This window comes from Paroedura picta, chromosome 11, assembly GCF_049243985.1.
Source record: "Paroedura picta isolate Pp20150507F chromosome 11, Ppicta_v3.0, whole genome shotgun sequence".
NCBI lineage: Eukaryota > Metazoa > Chordata > Lepidosauria > Squamata > Gekkonidae > Paroedura > Paroedura picta.
This window is the reverse complement of record NC_135379.1, coordinates 15883302-15906196: the sequence shown is the minus strand read 5'-3', so window position 1 is coordinate 15906196 and position 22895 is coordinate 15883302. Positions and strand designations below refer to the sequence as shown.

At 46.1% G+C, this 22895-nt stretch overlaps 1 protein-coding gene across 2 annotated transcripts in view; it reads left to right on the top strand.

Annotated features, from left to right (window-relative positions):
• SPAG6 (sperm associated antigen 6) overlaps positions 1 to 22432 on the top strand; it is a 48111-nt gene extending 25679 nt beyond the window's left edge. The window contains exons 5-11 of one of the 2 annotated variants that reach the window (XM_077303035.1): positions 2263 to 2468; positions 3668 to 3841; positions 6971 to 7123; positions 10154 to 10345; positions 14625 to 14741; positions 15376 to 15521; positions 20076 to 22432. In XM_077303035.1, coding sequence (XP_077159150.1) covers positions 2263 to 2468; positions 3668 to 3841; positions 6971 to 7123; positions 10154 to 10345; positions 14625 to 14741; positions 15376 to 15521; positions 20076 to 20142 — 1055 coding nt within the window. In that variant the 3' untranslated portion in view covers positions 20143 to 22432. The remainder of the gene's footprint in view (positions 1 to 2262; positions 2469 to 3667; positions 3842 to 6970; positions 7124 to 10153; positions 10346 to 14624; positions 14742 to 15375; positions 15522 to 20075) is intronic. The other variant, XM_077303036.1, reaches the window with a different exon arrangement.
• The last annotated feature ends 463 nt before the right edge of the window (positions 22433 to 22895 follow it).

The window sequence follows — 22895 nt, the reverse complement described above, 5'->3', positions numbered from 1 at the left end:
TGCTGGTTTATAGCTAAAGGTACAATTAACACGAGGCCTTTCTGTATTACAGAATTAAACTTAAGAAGCAGGATTTAATTTTAACGTCCCTGTAGCCTTTTGGCCACTTTCTCAAATACGACGGATTTTCTAGCATATACCAAGTTACACGTGTATACATAACAGTGTCTCCTGCTTAAAAACAAACAAACAAACAAACAACCAAACGGTGGGGGGAAATAACCCACTTGCCTTCTCTTTCTCCTTATCCATGGTCCAGATAGTTAGTAAGAAAATTAGGGGAAGGGGGACTTTGCAACTAAATAGAATAATAATAGAAATACCATGCTTTGGTCTATCTGCTCATGTTCACTTTTAAGATTTGCATTTGTATTGGTGTTACTGGGGTGGGGATCTTTAAAAAATACTATCAGAATTTGGTATACTTCTAATCCTAAGATCTCACTTCACTTCCTGTTCTTGTTGTACACGTAGTTTCAAAGTTTTTTGCAAAAAGAAAACTTGTGCTAGAATTTCCTACTACTTCAGTGCCATTCCTTTTCACCCAGACCGCATTGAAAGTATGTTTTGAGAGCCAGTTCTGGTATCATGTGCAGAGTGTTAGCGTAGGACCTGGAAACTCCAGAGAGCAACAGAAGCTGGCTGGCTGCTTGACATGGGGCCAATCACACACTCTAAGCCTCATTTACCCCACATAGTTGTTAGAGAACAGCATGGGGGGAAGGAGAACAAAGTAAGTTGTTTTGGATCTCCCTGGGGAAGAGAGAAAGGCAGGGTATAAATTAATTCAATAAATAAATTTGTGCATCTATCGCACCATCAGGCAACTTTTGAAAATGGGAAAAAGTACTTTCCTAATATCTATATTAAGTTTTGTGATAAACACCTAGTTTATCGCAATACATGTCTACATTCACTGTCATGATTACACCATTGCATATATATCATGAATAACATGTAGGAGAAGGATGACATGGTAAGATGATGTGTGTTCTAAGTACAGTAAGTAAATATTGGGGGATGTAGAGACTGGAGTGTCCTGTATGGCCCATTGAAAGCAAATGTAGTTCAAGCAGTTATTTTGGCACCAAGGTGTGTACAAAACATTTAATGCATTATAGATTATATAATCTAAAATCTATAATTGTTTCATGAGCAGGACTCACCCCTCGAGAAACTGTCAAGAGTCAGTGGCTCTAACAACCTGATTAAGAAAAGTTCTACCGCAGAGTTTGATTGATGGACTGAAAATGCAAAATCAAAGTTGGGTCCTTGAATTACAGCAGCTATTTGTTGCCATGGCAGTGCAGGGACAGGTTAAATGTTAAAGATAAGAAGTTATGTGCATAACAAGAGAAGTCCGAACAAAACCTTATTTAAGAACCAATAATAGCCTATTTGAAATTAATGGGGTTTGGGATTTATTTTTCATCATCTTCAAAACTGCCCTAGCTGTAATCCTTTGCCTTTGCTATATTCTGCTTCACTACTGAAGCTAATGGCAAATATGTGGAGGAGGAGTACAGAATTTCTTGCAGTAACAGCGTACTAACTGTATCAGTTAATTGTGGGTGTTCAAGATGCAAGCAATCGGCTCTGTGGGCTTAAAGGAAGCTTTCCGTGGCCCTGATTTAGTGGAGGGAGAGAGGATGATCGGTGGCTTACCTATTTTTAAAAAGGTATTTTGATGGTCAAATGAAAGCAGGTTGGGGGTTTTGAGCAGCGAAGCTCTGTGTTGTTCAAAAGGATGCCTTACTGTATTTTAGCTTTCCCTTTTCTGCTTGTCATATAAGTGGGATAAAGTTCCATTGTGGAAAGGAGTGGGTGTATTTTAGCATTTTGGCTTTTCTTTGTGAGTGGTGCCAGAACCCCCCCCACAAAAACAAAAAAACCAAAAACACAGCCCTGCTTGTCTATTGATCACCGCTCAGCAGTCAGGCCTTAAGCAGCTGACATCTGCTTACGCTTTTTAAACACACCCTTGCTCGCAGGCACACACAGGGTAACAAATCCTTTCAGACTAATCTACCTCAAATGTGTACATGTAAATGAGGGTCCAGCTATTGACCTGTGTTCTTTTCAGCAGAGGACTGGTCCACATGGTTTTTTATGAAACCAGGAGAGCTGATTTGAAATGCAGATGTCAAACCACTGAAGGCCACTCCCCCCTCCCCCCTCCCCTCTGGATCTGTCAGGGTGACAAATGGCTCGCACCAGGGTCATTCACCCGGAGTCGCTTAATTACTTTCCTCCGACCCACAGAACTGTCACAGGCGGTGGTGGATGCGGGAGCCATCCCTCTTTTAGTTCTCTGTATCCAAGAGCCAGAGATCGCCTTGAGAAGGATTGCTGCTTCGGCGCTCAGCGATATTTCAAAGCATTCTCCGGAGCTGGCGCAGACGGTGGTAGACGCGGGGGCCATTGCTCACTTGGCTCAGATGATCCTCAACCCCGATGCCAAACTAAAGGTACTTTTCAAACTCCACCCCCCCTCCAAGAAACAGGGCTGGGTTTCCCTTTGTGATTGGCTATAGAAATGCAGCAATCTCAAAGGGGTCTTATTCCCACCCCTCACCCGCATCCCCCAAGTATAAATTGCTATCTAAACTCCTGGGAACGAAAGGGAGATTGGAGTGTGACTTTGTCTTAACTGGTGAGAAAAGAATGAGGCAAACAAGACTTCTTTGGCTCCCAGACCAAACGTTGCGTGGGCAGGTTTCTGGAGCAGGGAGCAAGTGTGAGGTACCGTAGTCTTTATTTGTGAACGCTACCTAAAACTGTTTTTGTGTATTTAGCGTCTTTTGTATATTTAGCATCTCGGCACTTTTGAAAAGCAGCAATTACATTTTTGGGGTATTCTGTAAGTAGCTGGACTGCATTCCTAAGCACATCTATTTGGAATTTGGTCTGGCGATTTCAGTGGAACAGACTGTTAGTAAGTCAGCTTTGGACCTGGCTGCAAAGTTTCTGATACGTGTATGATCTCCTTTTGTATTGCATAGAGTTTTTGCCTACGGACAGTCATAGGACGAGAAATTGGAGTATTTAAAGTAGTCATCCCTTCTGCTTTTCAGTAATGGGATGCTCCATAAAGTTATCAAAAACGAATATGCTCCTTGTAATTTAGGCTTTACCAGCAGCAAGTTAATAAATATTTTCCAAATATGAAAATTATTACCACTGACCTTTGGGATTTGTTCCGTGAGAAAGAGAGAAATGAACAATTGTTTCATAGTTGTTTTTAAAAAGCAGCCATGACTCGCGTACCTTTGATTTTGAATGCTGAGGATTCTAATTGCTATTCTTCTTGGATTCAAAATTACATTTTCTCAGAAGCTGTTATAATTAATCTAATGAGACTTCTTTCATGTAAATGCATTTCCCTTTTTTAAAACTGCATTCCTGGAGGAAAACAAAGAGAAACGTTGATCAATAAAAAAGGAGGGATTTTTTTTTTTTTGGCTGTTAAATTAGAACGTGGCTAGACTGTGAATTTTGTAACCATTCTGGGTGGTTTTGGTACCTTTCCAGTCAGAAGGGAAGTTTTCCCCCTTGATTGCTCTGAATGTGCCTATGTGTGTGTGTGTGGGGGTGTGTGTGTTTGCATGTAAAGTGTTTGCCCAATAAGCCATTGATTAAACAATTGGTTGGTCCCTATTTACCACAGCGTCAGGTGCTCTCAGCTCTCAGCCAGATAGCAAAGCATTCTGTGGATCTGGCAGAAATGGTGGTGGAAGCAGAAATTTTTCCCGTTGTGCTCACCTGCCTGAAGGACTCCGATGAATACGTCAAGAAAAATGCAGCTACTCTCATTAGAGAGATAGCGAGGCATACGCCTGAGGTAAAACCTGGAGAATGCAAATACAAGGTCACATTATTAGTGTTTATATTTTAAATTTAAAAAAAATCCCCAGCATTATTCTTTCATTAGGCAAGGCAAAAACCTCCGTGGAATTTCCACCGGTGCAAGGGAGGAGGGAAATATTTGTTGCTGTTATTGGATGTGCTCGGAATACAAATAGGGAAGAAAGAAACGGGCAAAACCCACTTTTCTTGTTAGGGGTGGTTGTCGATACAGAGACTGTTCTTAACAGTTAGGAGGTAGTAGTGGCCAGGGACTGGAAGGAAGTCATGAAATGTCAAAATCTCAAGCGCCAATCAAATGCACATTATGCACAATTAAGCCGACTGAATTTAGCGTTTGTACAGTGTGCTGGATTGCGGCCTCATGGGCTACTCAAAATGTTAAATCAGCATGAAGTCCTTTTGTGAACATGTTTCCCTAGTATGAGGATGGTAACAGTCTCTTAGTTGTGTTTCCATCAGGAGCTGATGGGACATATCTCCCTAAATCCCATATTTACTTGTCATGTGGCATGTGTGTTATGGAGCCAGGAGATCCTAAGATTGCCCAGCAGCCAGGCAAGAGATGTTCAGTGGTGGTTTGCCATTGCCTGCCCTTGGAGGCTGCCCATCCAAGGATTAGCCACCCTGCTTAGCTTCTGCAATCTGACACGATCTGGCTTCCCTGGACTATCCCGTTCAGGAAGTAGAGTGATACCAAGTATGTGAATAAGAGCCTCTTGTGGCGCAGGGTGGTAAGGCAGCAGACATGCAGTCTGAAGCTCTGCCCATGAGGCTAGGAGTTCGATCCCAGCAGCCGGCTCAAGGTTGACTCGGCCTTCCATCCTTCCGAGGTCGGTAAAATGAGTACCCAGCTTGCTGGGGGGGGGTAAAAGGTAATGACTGGGGAAGGCACTGGCAAACCACCCCGTATTGAGTCTGCCATGAAAATGCTAGAGGGCATCACCCCAAGGGTCAGACATGACTTGGTGCTTGCACAGGGGATACCTTTAAGTATGTGAAACATGGAGTCTGGTAGAGCAAACAGCAATAAATATTACATTTAGCTCCTTCCACTGAATTAAACAAAAGTAAATCTATACAGCACATAATTGTTTCTCACCATCTTTTAAAAATGTACGCATATCTCCATGTGTCAAAGCCCCAGAGATTTTGCAAACTGGTCCTTTCTCTTTTTTGGTAGTTTTTGTGGAACCTCTGTTCCCTGCAATATTCCCAAGTCCTCCCAAACAAGATATAAAATTAAGCTTCAATCAAATGCATGTTACGCACAATTAAAACGGATTTTTTTTAAAAAGCCCAAGGTAGGCTCCAAAATGTCATGGTGCATTAAAAGAAATGAAAGGAGAGGGAGAGCTTCCCCCCTCCGTATTAATTTAAGCCGAACCTCACTCAGAGATCCAATATTCTAATTATTTCAGGTGCTCTGGGGAGTTTGACCACCCCACGTCATGAGGCAAATTGGCAAGGTACCCTTTTGAGGACTCTGATGCTGCTAGGCATGGGGAGGGGGAGGAGAATGGATTTGGGGGATCTGTGCCTTAGTCAAGACTTCCTTTGTGCCATGGAGAGCCCAGTCTCCACAGGGAGTCCTTGCTCTGTGTCTAAAAGCACATGCATTAGAAGGGGAGGAGGAGGAGGAGGAGGAGGAAGAGGAGGGGGAGGAGGAGGAGTGGGGGAGGGTGGGCAGAATTGCAGACCGCAGCTGTCTGCGTGGAGGGGATCTGCTCTTGAGCTTCACTTGAGGATCCCTTTCTCCCCCTGCCCCTTCTCTGTTGAGATGTAGTAGGATTGGGTTGTGAAGCAAATTCTGTCACTAGCCCCCCTTTCCAGAGAGAGCTTTCATTGTTAGCAAATGCTGGTTTCTGCTCCTTTCTGAGGGGACTCTGGCTAACTCAGAAATGAAATTGGTCCACAGTATGTGGGGCCCTGCATTGGTGCCCGAGGTGGAGAGACTTCAGTCACAGTCAACACGACTAAATGTGCTGCACCAGTTCTGTCCTTTTTGGTAGTTTGCGTGAACAGATAAGAGTCTTGATAACAAGAGGAGAGGAGTTTGCGCATTCCGAGTCTCCTTCACAGTGACAGAACAGAGGAGCTCTAGTGCAAACTGTGTCTCGGTCTGGGAACGTTTGTGAAATGTGACCCTGCATGCTGTGTCGTTTTTTGGCTCACCCCATGGGTTTCAAAGGATTTCAGCTTTGGAGTAGACATGTGCAGCTCCGCAGCAACTGCGCTTGCATCTGTAGCCACCAGAAATGCCAGCTTATAAGATGCTGGATGCAGATCTTTCTGGAGCACATCCATTAGGGGTATAGATTATTAGGCGCATGTTATATCAGTGGCCCAAATTCCTCTGGTAGTTTCCAGTCACTTTCCAAACACAATTTCAAACACTGACTTTGATGCCATAAACATTTGTAGATAAGTATGACCTGGATGACCCAGGTTAGCACAATCTTGTCAGATCTTGGAAGCCAAGCAAGCTTGACCCTGTTTAGTATTTAGACAGCCCTTTCCACTACATACGGTTGTGACTTGGGTTCCACCTTCTGTTTCTGCTTGTGGGAGGCATTTTTGTTTGCAGGGCGTGGGGGATGGAGATTTGCACCCATTCCTGCCTCAGTGCAGCTGCCCTCCCTTGGTCCCCTTGAATAGCGACTTTGACTCTCGGGGGCACAATTTTAAGAGTCACAGGAAGACCATGGTTGGAGGGGAGAGGGAGAAACTGTGCAATATTTATAGCTCAACTTTACCCACTTGGCGTAGGATCCAAATCTGGATTTCTTTTTAGCCCCCTTGCAATATTTAAGTGGACTAAGGGCCATGGGCAGGATCTTGAACACAACAAAACTGGCAGGCGAACCGCTAACTATCGACTAACTGTTCCCCTCATTCAGCCGGGGACAACATTTAACATGGATGTAAGCATGTAAGGGAGTGATGGACTGACCATCAGGGGGCTTCAGTCGCGTCTGTATCAGTGGATTGACCCTGCAGCCCTGTAGGGCTCAAGGGATTTGGCAAACAGGCTGCTTGACTGTACAGGTTGGGCAGGTGCTTGGAATGGCAGCATCTCTGACCTTTCTGCTTCGCCTTCTTCCAGCTCTCGCAACTGATAGTGAATGCCGGGGGAGTCGCTGCTGTGATTGATTGTATCGGCAACTGCAAAGGCAATGTCCGGCTCCCTGGGATCATGATGCTAGGCTATGTGGCAGCCCATTCAGAGAACCTGGCCATGGCGGTGATAATCTCCAAGGTTAGTGCTTGGCTCCCTGTCGCAAGCGCAATTTAGGAGGACTGTGCCAGTGCATGGCCAAGGCAGTGGAGGAGAAGTGTTCACCTGACTGGCGAGGCACACCAAAGACCGAGAAGGACAGATTGTTTTTGAAAATGCTTTCCCGTGACACTAATATACATTTCCCTTCTTATTTGAATTCACCACAGTTGCTTCATGCACCTTCCTGTTACTGTAACCCCAGAAGGGAAAACACTGCAGCACTGCAGGTTGACCTGTTCACTGAGATTGGCAGGAGAGTGTTACCTAGATCAGTGGCTCTCAACCTGGGGTTGGGACCCCTTTGGGGGTTGAACGACCCTTCCACAGGACAAGCAACATGGCCAGGGGGGGCGCCATCCACACATCAGGCTTGCGAGGTAGATCAAGATAGAGCGTTCATCTGTTTGTAGCAGCAGAAAAGAGTATGGTGGGACAGAACTGAACTGAGAAACCCCAGAAAAAAAACCCAATTTATATACAATCATGAATAATGGATCTTCAGCCATTGGTCAGTTTTGGTTTAATTTCTGTGAAGGAACGCTTGCATGATTTTGTGTTTGGGGATCACCACAACATGAGGAGCTGTATTAAAGGGCCATGGCATTAGGAAGGTTGAGAACCACTGGCCTAGATATATATACTTTCTGCTGGTAGCAGAAATCTGCTGCTATTGTGGATGCTTAAACCCATTTGCTTAGTTATCAGCCTTGTTCGTCGCAGTGGCTGTGACTTTCAAACAAGTGAACCTTGGGTTGCCCACAAGCTATGCACCAGTATGAATTTTGCTCATGGGCACTTTGTTTTCTTCGTTGTTGTTAAGAATCTTTAGTCTGGTCTTAATTCATTCGAGTCGGTTCCTATGGGCATTTCTATCTGCACCTTTTCCCAGGGTAAGATTTCACTTGTGGGATGGGATCTTTCATTACAAGTTTCCTAGTTATTATTTTAATGCACATTCGTAATAAACATAAGATTTCTTTGTACAGAAATGTGTCTTGTCGAAGGAAGTGGTTATTACAGTATTTTCTGTATTCAACACTGCAGGGTAGTCGTCTCAGGTGCAGTCCTGCCAAAGGCAGGCATTTCTCGTTACCTCGGATTTTCACAGGCCTAGTGGAACACACATTCAAGTCTCTCCCATAGAAATGATGGCCAACTTGGTGCAGTGGTTAGGAGAGTGGACTTCTGATATGGCAAGCCGGGTTTGATTCCTCGCTCCTCCACATGCAGCCAGCTGAGTGACCTTGGCCTCACCAGAGCACTGATAGAGCTGTTCTGACTAAGCAGTGATATCAGGGCTCTACCAGCCTCACCTCCCTCACAGGGTGTCTGTTGTGGGGAGAGGAAGGCGATTGTAAGCCACTTTGGGGCTCCTTCTGGTAGAGAAAAGTGGCATATAAGAACCAACTCTTATTCTCCTGTTTTATACAATGGGTTTATTAAGTCACCACCATTATGCCTGTCCTTAAAAATATCATGAACATAATAGTGATAATAGTGATGGGCTGCCCAGGATTGTTTGGAGGCACATGAAGGCCCTGAAGGAAACTGAGCATTAAAAATGTTTCTTTCCCAAGAACAACCCCCCTCCCCCGTATTATTATATTAAATTGTGCTCTGCCACCCGAGTTGTGTGCCTGTTCACTGTGTCTGGGAGTGTGATGTGTAGTTGTCTTGGAGTTGTGTTGTTGTTTTTTTTTTAAAGGTTATGGATTAGTTTGCTACTGCAGTTTTGCATTTTCATGAGATGCTAATTGACTTGCCTTCTTACAAACAGCAGAAAGGAAACGGGCAAATGGCTTCTTAGAATAAATATTTGATGTCTAGCTTTAATTGTCTTTAAAATGAGAACTTATAAAAGAGGCCCTCTTTTGTTACGTCCGTGTGGCTATTTTTCTCCCACCGGTGCTGCATTTTAAAGAGAAAAATAGATCATGCGTTGGTAAAAACAACCACCACCCAGCAGCAACAAAGGAAAGCTTAGCATTCGCACCGCAGTCAGCCTTGCAGTTGTGGGATCCCGTGAAATGTGCAAGCGCCCCAGGAACAGAACAGTCTTTTTTTTGAAAAGACAAAATGCGTTTTGGTTTTCCTACCCTCGAAACGGGCAGACTGCTTAGCGAGCCTTTGTGTCTGGGGGTTTTCAGCCGAAATGGGTTCTGTGAGAGAACCTGACGCAGCGGAGAGAAATCTAATATGTCAATGCCACGTATGTGAAATATATGTATTGATGGTATTCACTTTCTCTCTTTTTTTAAAAAAACAGTGCCTGCAATGGTTCCTGCTGAATACTAGCATGTATTGATTTTTTTTTTTTTGCAAAGTATTCTAATTATAAAATTGTCAGGACTAAAAGCCAGCCTGACTGATGAAAGTTCCAATATTCATCCGCCAGGGTCAGTGCCTGCGTGAATAATAACTTGTGAAGTCGTGTTTAAATTTATTGTGTGCAGTGAATGGGAGGGGGGGGGGAAGTCTCTACATATGTGAAAGATGCCTGCTGGGAAAGAAATGAAAAAGGGATGGTGGTGGGGGGGGGGGAGAAGAAACCCTCCCCTGTCCCCCAGCCCCATGGATGCACCCAGTCCATTCGTTTTCAGTGGGTCTGACTTGGCTGGAAACCCTGCAAGTCTCATAGAAAAGCAGGGGAGAAGCACACAGAGAGAATATTTGGTTGTTTTATGATCAACGGACAAGGGAAACCCGAAACCTGGTAAAATGGCCAGCCTTACTTTCTTTTGTGGCCCAAATTTTGGTATCCGTTCTCTGAATCCTTTGAAGCAGTCCACGTGCCAGCTCTTACTATCCTTGTGTCAGAAAAAGTCAAAGGTGTCATATTCTTATGATGGACAAATTCATTGGGTTTGGGAATAAGTGAGAGCTGTCTTGGGCCTTTTGAGTCCAGAGAGAAGCGTTGAATTTTTCTCCTCCTTTTTTGCCGACTCTGCCAAGTTTCTGCGATCCTGATCTAGGCTGCTTCTGCATGACGTCCTTTGATGAATCCCGCAGGGGGTGCCGCAACTGGCCGTGTGTTTGTCGGAAGAGCCGGAAGATCACATTAAGGCAGCGGCTGCTTGGTCCCTGGGACAGATTGGGAGACACACGCCAGAACACGCCCGTGCAGTGGCGGTAGCCAACGTCTTGCCGGTGTTACTTTCCCTGTATATGGCAAGTGAAAGTTCAGAAGACCTTCAAGTCAAGGTAAGCACGTTGGTTAGGCATCCTCTTGATCTAATTGCGGGCATGTGCAGAAGCCAAGGATGCCGGAGCATTGCCCTCATCAGACATTCTGAATTGCACCCGTTAGCTGTTGAGTTGGGGAGGGCAGTAAGGCAGGCCAGCTCCCCACACCCCAATGCCCCTGCCCCAAACAGGCCTTGCTAGGGGTGATCGCTCAGGGTGAGGCAGTTCCTGGAGATTTGGGGGTGGTGTCTGGGGAGGGAGCTCCGTTGAGACGCGACCCTGTGCAGTCCACCCTGCAAAGCTGCCGTTTCTTCCAGGAGAACTGTAGTCTGGAGATCTGTTATAATTCTGGGTGAGCTCCAGGCTCCATCTTGGAGGTTGGCCCTCTTAGGCCTGGCCCGTGAATTGGGCCAGGTGGGCTCATGGGAGCAGCGGCTGTTTGTGTGTATAATTTCTCGACCAAGTAGGCCTTGGGGTTTGCCTCTATACAGCAGGAGGGAAGCTGCAGTGCCCAAAGCCGTTAGCAGTGGCGAATTTTGAAACAGAGTGGGTAGATTTGAATCTTTCCTACACAGGCATAGTGGAGGGGTCCCTGTAGTTCTCTTTTAAGATCTGCTTCATCCATGCCCCTGGACCAGTAGGCTATAAGGGCAAACTTCTGCCTGTGTACCATATCCCTTCCTCTCTATCCTTCGCTCAGTGTGTGCCTATCTCAGAGAGGAAGGGCAGAGAAAGAGAGCTTTGTTTAACTGGATGGTGATTCCTCCACTTGTGCTGGGGTTGCCCGGCTTCCTGCCCTGGTGAGAAGTTTCTTGTAGGCTGCCACCACTCTGGGAGAAGGTGGGAGAAAATGTTAAAAACATGTTAGTGTTCTTGCACCACAGCTTCACTTTGGGAGTGTGTGGGGGGGGGGGAGGGTGAGATAGGGTAGCTCTAGAAATCGCTGGAAACTCCATGCTAAAACTGTTTTCTTCTGCAAAAGTAACATTGCAATGCACATAATGACACACCCCCTTGTCCCTGCCCCCAAAGCACCTGCTGGTTGCCAGATATGGCCTTCCAGCCCTAACATGCAGGAGGCATTTAGCTGATTCCATGGGAGAAACCAGGATGTTGGTTCAGATGGACCACTGGTCTGATCCAGCAGTGATCTTCTCATGTCCTCATGGACCAAGGCCCCAAGGATAACAGCATTTAACATGGGGGGGGGGGGTTCCCCAGTCTTTTTGCACCTATGCGTACCTTTAGAATTCTGACACAGGGAGATTCATGTGCTGTATTTTGGTTTAATGGTGAATATTAGTTAACTTGCACGAAGGACAAGCTCCCAGCTGTGGCTAGCTCAGTTACATCTGCCCCTTACATTTCTTGAAAGGGAACGTGGATGCAAGCTGTTAATTTCTGTAGCATTTTAATCCACTTGCAACACAAGTACAGAGGGATAGAATATCATGTCATTACCTAATTGAACTTGGTAGAGGTCATGCAGGAGGGACAGGTATCCCGGCGGGATATAGAAGTTCCACTTGAGACTGATGAGATGCTTTGCAGAAGCCATGGGCATATTTTCAGAATGCTTTACAATAATGAGGACTAGAAACCTGGCAGGTGTATGAAATCTTTAAGAATACACATGTTGTGCAACATACTACAGTCGACTGCCTGAGTAGAATGGCAAAAAACAAACTGTATCCATCATGTCATACATACACTAGCTAACGTTCAAGAAATTATTACCAGCACATTCTGTGGGTAGGTTGAAATTTCTTCTAGTCCCATATTGTTCCCTTATTAGAGTCCCCTGGCCAGGCATTACTAGTAGCAAAAGCTGTATTGCATATAAGCACTAATTCTATTACAGCTTCTTGTATTGATGAACAATCATCTGAACTAGCATCTTTGCAGTGGCTGTCTGGCTTCCTTCCTCCATTTTCACTGGGGCCTTAACACTTAAAAGCCAAACCCCAACACTGAGTAATGCATGCTGCAGTCCCACTGATTTTGATGAGATGCAACTGCATATTATTGTATGCTGGTGCTGAGACAAGATTTGGTTTAGTCTGCTGCTGCACATATCTGCTTATCCGCAATTTTACAACCATCCTTCATAATGCACCTACATTTTGTGGCAAGCTTTAGTTGTTGTTGTCATAGTTCTGCACAGGCTACAGAAAACATATTGCATCCGTTTTAAAAGAATGACATCGGTTATCAGTTTATTCCTGGGCCCAATCCCAGGTGCTGGTTCTCGCTGTCCAAGCACTAGATGGCCTAGAGCAGGGGTGGGCAAACTGTGGCCGTCCAGATGTCCATGGACCACAATTCCCATGAGCCCCTGCCAGCATTTGCTGGCAGGGGCTCATGGAAATTGTAGTCCATGGACACCTGGACGGCCACAGTTTGCCCACCCCTGGCCTTGAGCCCCAGGGCATTTGAAGAACTGACTGGTGGTGGAACACGGCATCTGGCTGCAGCTCATTTATCCGACTCCTTTGCACTCCCATGTGGGGTGCCACAGGGAGCGGTGCTCTCCCCCACGTTATTTAACATCTATATGCGTCCCCTGGCTCAGCTGGTACGGAGTTATGGGCTTGGGTGTCACCAGTACGCTGATGATACCCAGCTCTATCTCTTGATGGATGGCCGGCCAGATCTCCCCCCAGAAAAATTCGCCAGTTGTTTGGAAGCAGTGGCTGGATGGATCAGGAAGAGCCGCCTGAGACTCAACCCCTCCAAGACGGAGGTCCTTTGGCTAGGCCGAAGGGAGCAGGAACAGGAAGCGCGTCTTCCCTGCCTGGACGGGGTACAATTGTCATCTGTGCCCCAAGCCAGGAATTTGGGAGTGATTCTGGATGCCTCACTTTCCATGGAGGCCCAGGTCACTAAGGTAGCCCGGACGGCGTTTCTCCATCTACGCCAAGCTCGGCTACTAGCGCCCTACCTGCCCCCGGAACACCTGGCCACTGTGATCCATGCAACGGTTACTTCTAGATTAGACTTCTGTAACTCGCTCTACGCGGGCCTACCCTTGTCTCTAACCCGGAAGTTACAGCTGGTACAGAATGCAGCTGCACGGGTCCTCACTAAATCATCTTGGAGGTCCCATGTTCAGCCTCTGCTGAAGCAGCTGCACTGGTTGCCAGTTTGTTTCCGGATCAGGTTCAAGGTTTTGGTACTAACCTTTAAGACTATACGCGGCTTGGGTCCTGCATACTTGAGGGACCGCCTATCTCCTTATGCCCCCCGCAGGGCACTTCGCTCTGCGGGTAAGAATCTGCTGATGATCCCAGGACCCCGGGAGGCACGCCTGGCCTCGACAAGGGCCAGGGCCTTTTCGGTCCTGGCCCCTACCTGGTGGAATGAGCTCCCTGAAGAGCTGCGGGCCCTGTCAGAGCTCTCTGAGTTCCGCAGAGCCTGCAAAACGGAGCTCTTCCGCCAGGCGTTTGTCTAAGGCCGGGTGATGGCCCGGGGCTAAGATCGGACCCCTCTCCCCGGAGGGGGGAGGCCAGTACTAAACTGACCTGGTTCCCCAGAGTGTTCCATCCTATGCCCAATTATCCTCCGTTCCCTTTTGCTCATCCAGTGGGCCTGTACGGGAATAGTTTTAATCGCCATCATTGTGACTTAGTCATTGTTTTAATGGGGTTTTAATGGGGAATTTTAATGGTTAATATATTGTATTGTATTAAAATGTTGTGAACCGCCGCGAGCCGGTTTCCGAGAGCGGCGGTCATACAAATCAAATAAATAATAATAATAATAAATTTATGGCAACCCTGCAGGGTTTTCAGGGCAAGAGACATTGGGAGGTGTTTTGCCATTGCCCGCCTCTGTGTAGCAACCCTGGCATTCCTGGCTGGTCTCCCATCCAAATAATACCAAGGCCAACCCTGCTTAGCTTCCAGGGACTAATATGCCCACCAGATGTATAGTACAGGCGGCTGCCACCCACCAGCCTCGCCCCACATTAAGGTGCCTGTCCCACAGGTGGATTTGCTGTCTTTTGGAGCAGAGGTGGGACCTGCCCCCAAGGAGGTGTAACCATCTGTTGCTGCTTCACCCTGTGATTCTGCTGTTTATTTGTTTTATTGATGCTGCATGGTTTTAGTGATTACATTGTGAGCCATCTCCACCAACCAAGAGGGTGGATTCCTCTTAAATGATAAATGCCAAGAATCTTCAGTAAAGGATCCTGAAAGGGGCCTGCAGTGGTTGAAAGAACTCAGGCCTCGTTTTTGCAAGTGAACTTGGTGAATGCATGTTGATGATTTTCAGCCTTTTCTCTCCTCTTTGCCAGACGAAGAAAGCCTTAAAGAACATCCTCCAGAAATGCACTTACCTGCCGGCGCTCGAGCCCTTGCTCAACGATGCTCCGCCTAACATTCTGAAGCACATAGTTGGGCAATTCAGTAAAGTAAGTGGGCCTTTGTCCACCCCTCCTCCTTCGGGGGTCCGGGCTTGGATCCCATCTTCTGGGTAGGTTTCCAGGCACATGACCTATATCAGGACAGTGGGCAACGATCTCGGAATCCATACTTGGTGTTCTTCACTTCTGTGTTTCTGACATCAGTTGTTATGATCCAAAGAAGACAGCAAGTTCTGTTTTCTGGACTGGGCAATGATAGTCAGCCATAATTTTAGTCCCCCCCCCCTCCATCCCCGTTCCCCTGCCATACTGACCTGGCCAGTCCAGGTCTTCCACCAAACCACAGCCTCTCTCATCAGTATTGGCCTAACAACTCTACTTTAACAACAGGTGCTGCGCAGTACCTAAGAACAGCAGCCTGGGGGTAAACCCCATTCTGAATAGGCCTGAATAGCGATCATTTTTCTTTCGCCATCTGCTCTGGGCATAATCCCCAAGAACTTGCCCTGCACAAGTCCAATTGAAATCATGCCTAAATTTCACTTCAGCGAGGCCTGCAGAGGAGAATTCCTTGCAGAATCATACACTCGGAGTCTCTGTCTTTTGATTGCATTCTGTATCCATTGCAGCTTGAAAGGATTTTCGACAAGAAAGCCTGAAGTTGTTATTTTGATTTTGATAGGTTCTGCCCCACGATGCCAAAGCCCGACGCCTTTTCGTGACCAGCGGCGGCCTGAAAAAGGTCCAGGAGATAAAAGCAGAGGCTGGCTCACTTCTTCAAGAGTACATCCATACTATTAACAACTGTTATCCCGAGGAGATAGTCAGGTGAGGCATGGAGAGAATGCCGGAATGCTCTCTTCAAAGCTGTGCTCAAACACGGGAGATTTATGGTATAATTGAAGTTCCTTGTGTGCTTTTCAGTTCGACAACAATAGCATCCGGTTAGGCGTGCGGAACAGTAGGTAGACTGCTATTGTTTCACAAGAGCTCTGCTGTTCTGTGCGCATTTAATTTGTATCCAATTATTTCTGTGAGTTTATTTACTGAAAGGAAGGAAGAAAGAAAGAAAGATCCCCAGTTCCAGGCAGCTTGGAATTAGTCTAAGAGGCAGCCTGGCAATCGCCTGTTATTAAGCTGATCTCCAGACAACCACAAGATACCATAAGAATATAACAAGAGTCCTTCTGACCAGAACAATGGCCCACCTAGTCCAGAATCCTGTCTCACACGGTGGCTAGTCTGTTCCTCTGGACAGCCAACAAAAGGGTCTAGAGCAGGGGTAGTCAACCTGTGGTCCTCCAGATGTTTGTGGACTACAATTCCCATGAGCCCCTGCCAGCAAACGCTGGCAGGGGCTCATGGGAATTGTAGTCCATTGACATCTGGAGGACCACAGGTTGACCACCCCTGGTCTAGAGCAGCCTTTCTCAAATTTAGAAGTCCCTTCTGTTTGGCTACTTGGCTCTGTGGTCTCATCCCCAGTTTGTTCGCTCTTGAGTTCTTCAGTGTTCTCCTAAGCAGAGTACGATCCTAAATGGTGGGTTAAGAAGGGTGGAACTCTGCTTAGGACTGCGCTGCTAGTCTCCTGAATAGGAACAAACAATGCTTCCTCACTCTTCAGTCCTGGTGCATAAAGAGGAATTGCCCCCCCCCCCTGTAACAGTATGCTGATGTCAGCTCCCTCCCCTACAAATCAGAAGTTGGTCAACTCTCACAGTGTCCAGTTCACAAAGATGTCATGCTGTTGCGCTCCCTCTGCTGGTCATTGGCTTTCCCCATGGAAGTCAGTTATAGCTCCTTCCAGCTAGAACAGATTCAAATAGGTAGCCGTGCTGGGTCTGAAGTAGCACAACAAAATCAGAGTTCAGTGGCACCTTTAAGACCAACAAAGGTTTTTTTTTATCTTAAAGGTGCCACAGGACTCTGATTTTGTCCAGAGCAGTTGAGTTAGGCATAGTGGTTTTGGTTTCTGCGAAGAGTAACCCAGCCAGTCTAAATAAAATAAAATGTGCTTAAACTTTGCTGCTGCCAATGACAGACACAGTCTGGGGCTAATGTCAGAGAGACTTTATTATGCCAGCATGGTAGGAAGACAGCCGGTGGAATTCCTTCGGTTCAAGGTGCCAGTTCATTTTGTGTGGTGGAATTCACGTTGCTTCAACTACAAGCTATTAGCTTGCCCTATGTTTACCCTGGAGTAAGTCCCGCTGATTGTAGCCATAGGGAGGAATTTCATATGACCAGATTGCCAGCAGAGCAGGTAAACCCTTCAAGCTTTTTATTTAGCTGGGCCTGAGACAAAGTTGGTGAAGTTGCATTCTGTTACTCAGGACTTTGCCTGTTGTCACATCAACAGATCTTGGTCTGATAACAGAACAGCTTGCTTACAGTTTTCTTTGGAAGGTGAAGTAAGCCTGTTGGCCATTTTTGCAGCTACAAACACTTTTTATGTTTATCTTGGAAAAGGAATCTCTTGTGTTTGTGCATTTATCAAGGACATATCTACATAATAAATAAGTGATAGAAACCCAAGGCGGAAGGCTGGTTTGGCAACATTAAGGATCAATCAGTCATCAAATCAAACTCAAGAAATGGGAACATAGCTGTGTTTTAGTGTGGTGTCTGCCTTGACAAGCTCAATACAGAAAAACAGAAAGCCTGGTTGGAAAAGGGTTTGCAAACCACTTTGTGCTCACTTTGGTTGGGCCTATTGCTTGCAATGATCAGCTGCTGACTCACCCTTTAAATAACTTCCCACCTTCTTTCTCAGGTGCTACCTGTTAAAGCGTTGGGGGAGCATGTCCTTTCCCCTATGCCAGCTAGCAGCTGTCTCCATAGGGATTGGGGAGGGCAGGCGCAGAGTTCCCAATGCCTCACCTCCTCATTGCAAGCCAGTAGTTGACTGTAGGCAGCTCAGGGAGGGTAGCTGCAGAAGCTTGGGGAGGGTGGACTCATCCACTCCACGCTCACCCTCCTTGATGATAGTGGGCAGCTAGCTCAGTGCTGTTCCCCCCCCACACCTTTTCAGCTGCTGTCTGAGAAAGTGCATGTGGGGGGGGGGGAGATGCATTTAAACTGCCAAATCATGGCCCTGATTCAGACCATTCAAATGCAGGCAGTTTGGTTTGGATGAGGCAAAAAAGTACCCCAATCAACATTGATTTGGGTACTTTTCAGGTTATCCAAGCCAAACTACTCCAATTCACTGCAGTGTCCCAGAGGAGGTGCCAGAGTGAATTTGGAGTTTCCCCACTCACCAACCTGTAAACGGATTTGAGGCTTCCCAAATGCCCTTCAGTCATGCAGTGAGAGCAGCAACATGTGAGAGCAGCAACAATCACTGGTTGCATGCATGATGGACAAATCTCTGCAGGGATTTCTGGATGCAGCCGATTAAACTGAGCTCTTCTGGGATCTGTCCATATAGCTCCCCCTTGTCCAATTCTTTTTTCAAATCATTTTTTATTGGTCATGCCCGTTTAACATTTGACTTTTGTGCCTGTGTCCAAGGAACGCTAGAACCTATTTTTACACTTTTATGGCTTATCCAAGAGGCTATAGTTAGACAGCAGTAAAACTCTTCCAAGTAAAGTCTTTATGGGAACCAATCAGCATTACAGAAATCCTGTAAGGGTGAAATCCCCCCCCCCATTTTCTGTAACCAAAGCACCAAGGATGCTAGAATATTATTTGAGGGATTTTTTTTTGGGGGGGGGGGTTGATAAGCAGCAGTTATCTATTTAAATAGCTGTCTAATTACAGACAAATGAGGGAGGGATTTTTGATCCATCTTGTTAAAGAACCTCCATACCCAGAGGCAGTAACCCCCTGGATATCAACAGCATCAGGGGATGCCCTTGTTCACTTTGCTGATCCTCCAGGACAACTGGTTGGCCGCTGTGATAAAGAATGCAGGGCTAGATGGACCTTAACCCTGATCTATCAGGGCAATTCTTGTGTTCTTAAGATAAATCTTGTGTACAGTACCCATGTGAACTGTTTTTTGAGGCCAGCTTTGCACAGGCCTATGGCACTAATGCAGTTACACTCCAGTAGGAGAGCTGTATCATACAGCAGAAAAAAGATGCAGGAAGTAGGGAAAAACTAAGGTTTGCTCAATATCTAGTGCAATCCAATTCCCAAAGTTTTTCCTGCGGTGACATTAACAACATGAAAACAACTTTCTAGATTGATTCTGTTCCCCTCCAAGTCAAGCATAGCAATAGCATCTTCTTTATAAATATCACACCCGATCAGAATGCAGTTTTCATATCCTTAAGCACGGGATAAGCAGAGAAGTCAGGAAGAGAGCAAATCATCCTAACTTTTAGATTCAAATGGGTAGCCGTGTTGGTCTGAAGTAGCACAATCAAATCAGAGTCCAGTAGCACCTTTAAGACCAACAAAGATTTATTCAAGGCATGAGCTTTCGAGTGCAAGCACTCTTCCTCAGACTAAGAACACCTTGAACAAATCTTTGTTGGTCTTAAAGGTGCTCCTGGACTCTGATTTTAACATCCTAACTTTTGTGATTGCAAAAGGAGGAGCAAAAGGCGTCCAATTACTAGTTTTTTTTGTCAACCAGACAAAAATGAAGGAGGAAACTCATATTTCCTCTGGCTTCCTAAATGCATTGTAAAAAATTCCAGGGGGGCATTTTAAAATATATACATCTGGGTAGGGAACTGCTCCAGTCGCTGTGGCATTCTCAGTCCGTGCAAGTCAGTGCCCTCCGGCCCCGTACTGACTGTGAGGGGCTGATGAAGCCGCCTTGACTTGAGAAAAGAAAGGCCTTCAATCAATAAAGATGCACATAAAACCTGGGCCCAAAATAGGGTTGCCAGGCCCCCCCCTGGTCATCGCTGGGTGTAGGGGATAGGGTTGCCCCATCCAGTATGGGAAACTTCTGGAGATTTGGGAGTGGAGCCTGGAGAGGATAGAAACCATCCTATGCCCTCCTCCCAAATATCTATTTTCTCCAGGGGAACTGATCTCTGTAGTCTGGAGGTGAGCTGTAATTCCAGGGGATCTGCCGGTCCCACCTGGAGGCTGACATCTCTGCTGCCAAAGGCCCTTTCCATATCCCACGGGCCAGTTTAAGAACCTGGCCCTGAATCCTTGCTTTGTTCCAGTCTAAGGATACAAGCACGGAAGCACTTCAGGCACCTGGAAATTCATGACATCAAGGCTCAGTCAGTGGATAATTACATCATTATGTCAGGCGGTCTCTGAGCCTCTTTAATTTATTCCTCATAAATATGTCAGCCACAATCCAGCACTGCGGTGCTTAAGTGGGCCTTGTTCTCTGCTAGATTGCAGCTTTGATATTTTGCATGATGTAGTTTGTTTCTAATCAAGGCATGCTTGTTTCTCTTCCAGGTACTATTCCCCTGGATATTCTGAAGCACTTTTGGAAAGGATAGAAAATTATCAGCCCGTTCTATAAACTTTTCATCATCCATGACAGAATATTTTTCTCTCTGTTTCCTATCTGTTTTTGAGTGGTAGGTTTATTTAGTTTGGGAAACTCTAGTCTGCAGGATAGTTAGCCTTCTCTCCTATCCAGTTAACAGGTTTTTCCGAAATCCAAGGCTGTCGTGTGTCTGTATGTTCAGAGGTCCACATTTCTCAGAATTTCTGGAGGAGTTGAGAATGCAGGCTCCAACTCCTTTTCCTGAATGTACGAGTCCTGCAGACTTCAGAGAAGTTATCAGATCAGAGATCAAGCCGTGGTTCCAGAATGTTAGTATGCTATTCTGGAAAGAGCATAGTTCGTGTTCATTCCAACGGTATTTGCCTGGAAGTGCAGCTTGCAGCTCACCTGGGGAGAGCAGGAACTGCCTCCAAACATGCAGATGAGCAGCAGACTGTGCCCTCCTCCCTCCCAGTCACTGCAGAACTATCTCAGGCACCTTGGAGGACTGACATGTGACTGTCAAACCCTTTGAATTAATGGCCGTTTGACCTTTTAGCATCCAGGCTTTTGATAGCACAGCTTCAACTCTGTAATGTTTAGGAGTGGGATTGAGGAGATCTTGGTAATAAATCACTGGTAAGGCCTGGTAAGTAGTTAAAATAAACACAAATATTGCAGTGAATTGTGCTTGAATGCTGCTTCTGATTCCTGCTGAACTTCCGTGAATAGAACGGTTTTAAGAAAAATAAGTTGGATCCTGGCACACGCGATTGCTCTAGGTGATGATCGCTGATGAAACAAAACTGAACTCTGCATGCCGTTTCCCCCTGCAGGGATGTCCCTTTCATGGAGTCAGTGGGCTTTTCAGCACGCTCAACTCACTCCTGATTTTCTTGGGAGTCAGTCCACTGGAATCAATTTGGGCAAGGTTGTTCCTTATGTCTGCTCTCCCTGTGCATTTTGATGGCTGTGGAGACAGTTCATTTCCTTCTACTCAGCCCTTCAATAATGAGGATTTTCAACGGAGGGCTTCACGGTCATTGGTGGTGACATCAGTGGAGTCACAGAATCCCTCCCCCATTTTAAAATATTGATACATTACTGGAGAATTGTAACAATAGACTCAGGAAGTTCTCTGGATTCTCCATTTTGATTTCAGCAAAAACAACAAAAGTAATCTCTAGTTCAGTCTTTTCCAACCTTTTGACCATGGAGGCTTCTCAGTCTCCGGAGAGCTGCTCCTGACCTTTGGGAGTCATGCGAGATGCGGCATGGGGGACTGCAGCATGGAGCAGAAGTGACTCCCGCTCACACAAGGGCCCCAGTTCTCAGCGAATATTGTATTTGTGTGTTCTTTGCCGGCGCCTACGGTGATTTGGGCTCTTAAGGTTCCCTGATACAAGCCCTTCAGGTCTGGTGGGTGGGGAACCTCATGGCATGATCCAGCTGGGTCTATCATTGACCATTTTGAGAGGGGAAGGCTGGTAGAGCCCTGTGCTGAAGTGGCAGCAGCTGCCAAAGCCACCTTTTAAAACATCCCCAATTGTCAGTCATATGCCTTGACCAAAGCCCCAGCCACTTCCCCAAAACACTTGGTGGGATCCAGAAAAGGGGTTGGTGGACGCCATGTTGGGGAGCCCTGTTGATCAGAGTTATGTATAGACACTCAAAGTCTGCGCAGAAAGGACAGTACAATAACACAGGGCCTGCTGTTTCAACCATCTCCGATTGGCAGGGGCAGTACTTGGTGGCGTCTGAACACCTTCACTGTAAATATTTTTTTGCCTTATGATGTTTAATTGTTGTATGAAAACTAGATCAAGAGGAAATTTAGATCACTCTAACATTTCTCACCAGGGAACAAAGAAGAATTTCTCTGCATTACAGTCAATAAATCTTTTTCAGCTCAAAGCACTGGAGTATTGCTTATGCCCCCCCTCCCCTGCCCCCGGAATTGGATGAAATACACGTGGAAGTGACACAGTTTCTCTTTGGCATTCTCAAATGTATTTTTAAAAAACAAGGCAATCCAAGATGAATGTCAGGGTCACTGCCAGTATTCCCTCTATTGTACAAAAATCAATAGTTTCTTATTTTCTTTTAAACAGTGCATAAATAATATCGGGGTTGGCATAAGCAGCCGCACGCTGCATTCAGACCTATAATTTGAGTTAGTGTGAATACCAATTAGACTATTACCATTGTGTATACCAAACAAAAGATCAAATTAGGGGATGCGTATTAGGGCCATAAAAGCATGGAGGGGAGCAGAGGGCAACCTTGATTCTTTGACTAAAATAAATAAAGAATAGTCAAGAAACTCTCCTGGCCTAGCTTCATTGTGTGTGTGTGTGTGTGTCAGAAGTTGGCATTTATTAATAATTTCTCTTGGCTTTCTGACAGGTCAGTGCAAGGGGCCAGAAATTAATGTAGTAGAGGCTTCACTAAAGTCAAAATCCATCTTTCCCCTTCACAGCGGCACTGTGGCACAGCTGAGAAGAAAAAACGCCATTCAATGGCCTGGAGGGTGGGTGTCAAGCTGAGTTCCACCATTTTGTAGGCCAAGCTTAGCTCTGTTCCCACCCAGGTGTGTCACAAATGCAGCATCCACATAGTGGCTCTTTCCACAACCATCCGGCAGCTTTTCTTTTATGTGCAAAGTTGCTTATTGTTGCTGCAGCTCAAAGGGGGAAAGGACAGGAACCCCATAAGTCATGCTTAGAATGAGCCCAATCTTGTACTGAAGCTCCTACAAAACCAGAAATATCCAGTCCGTCACATGC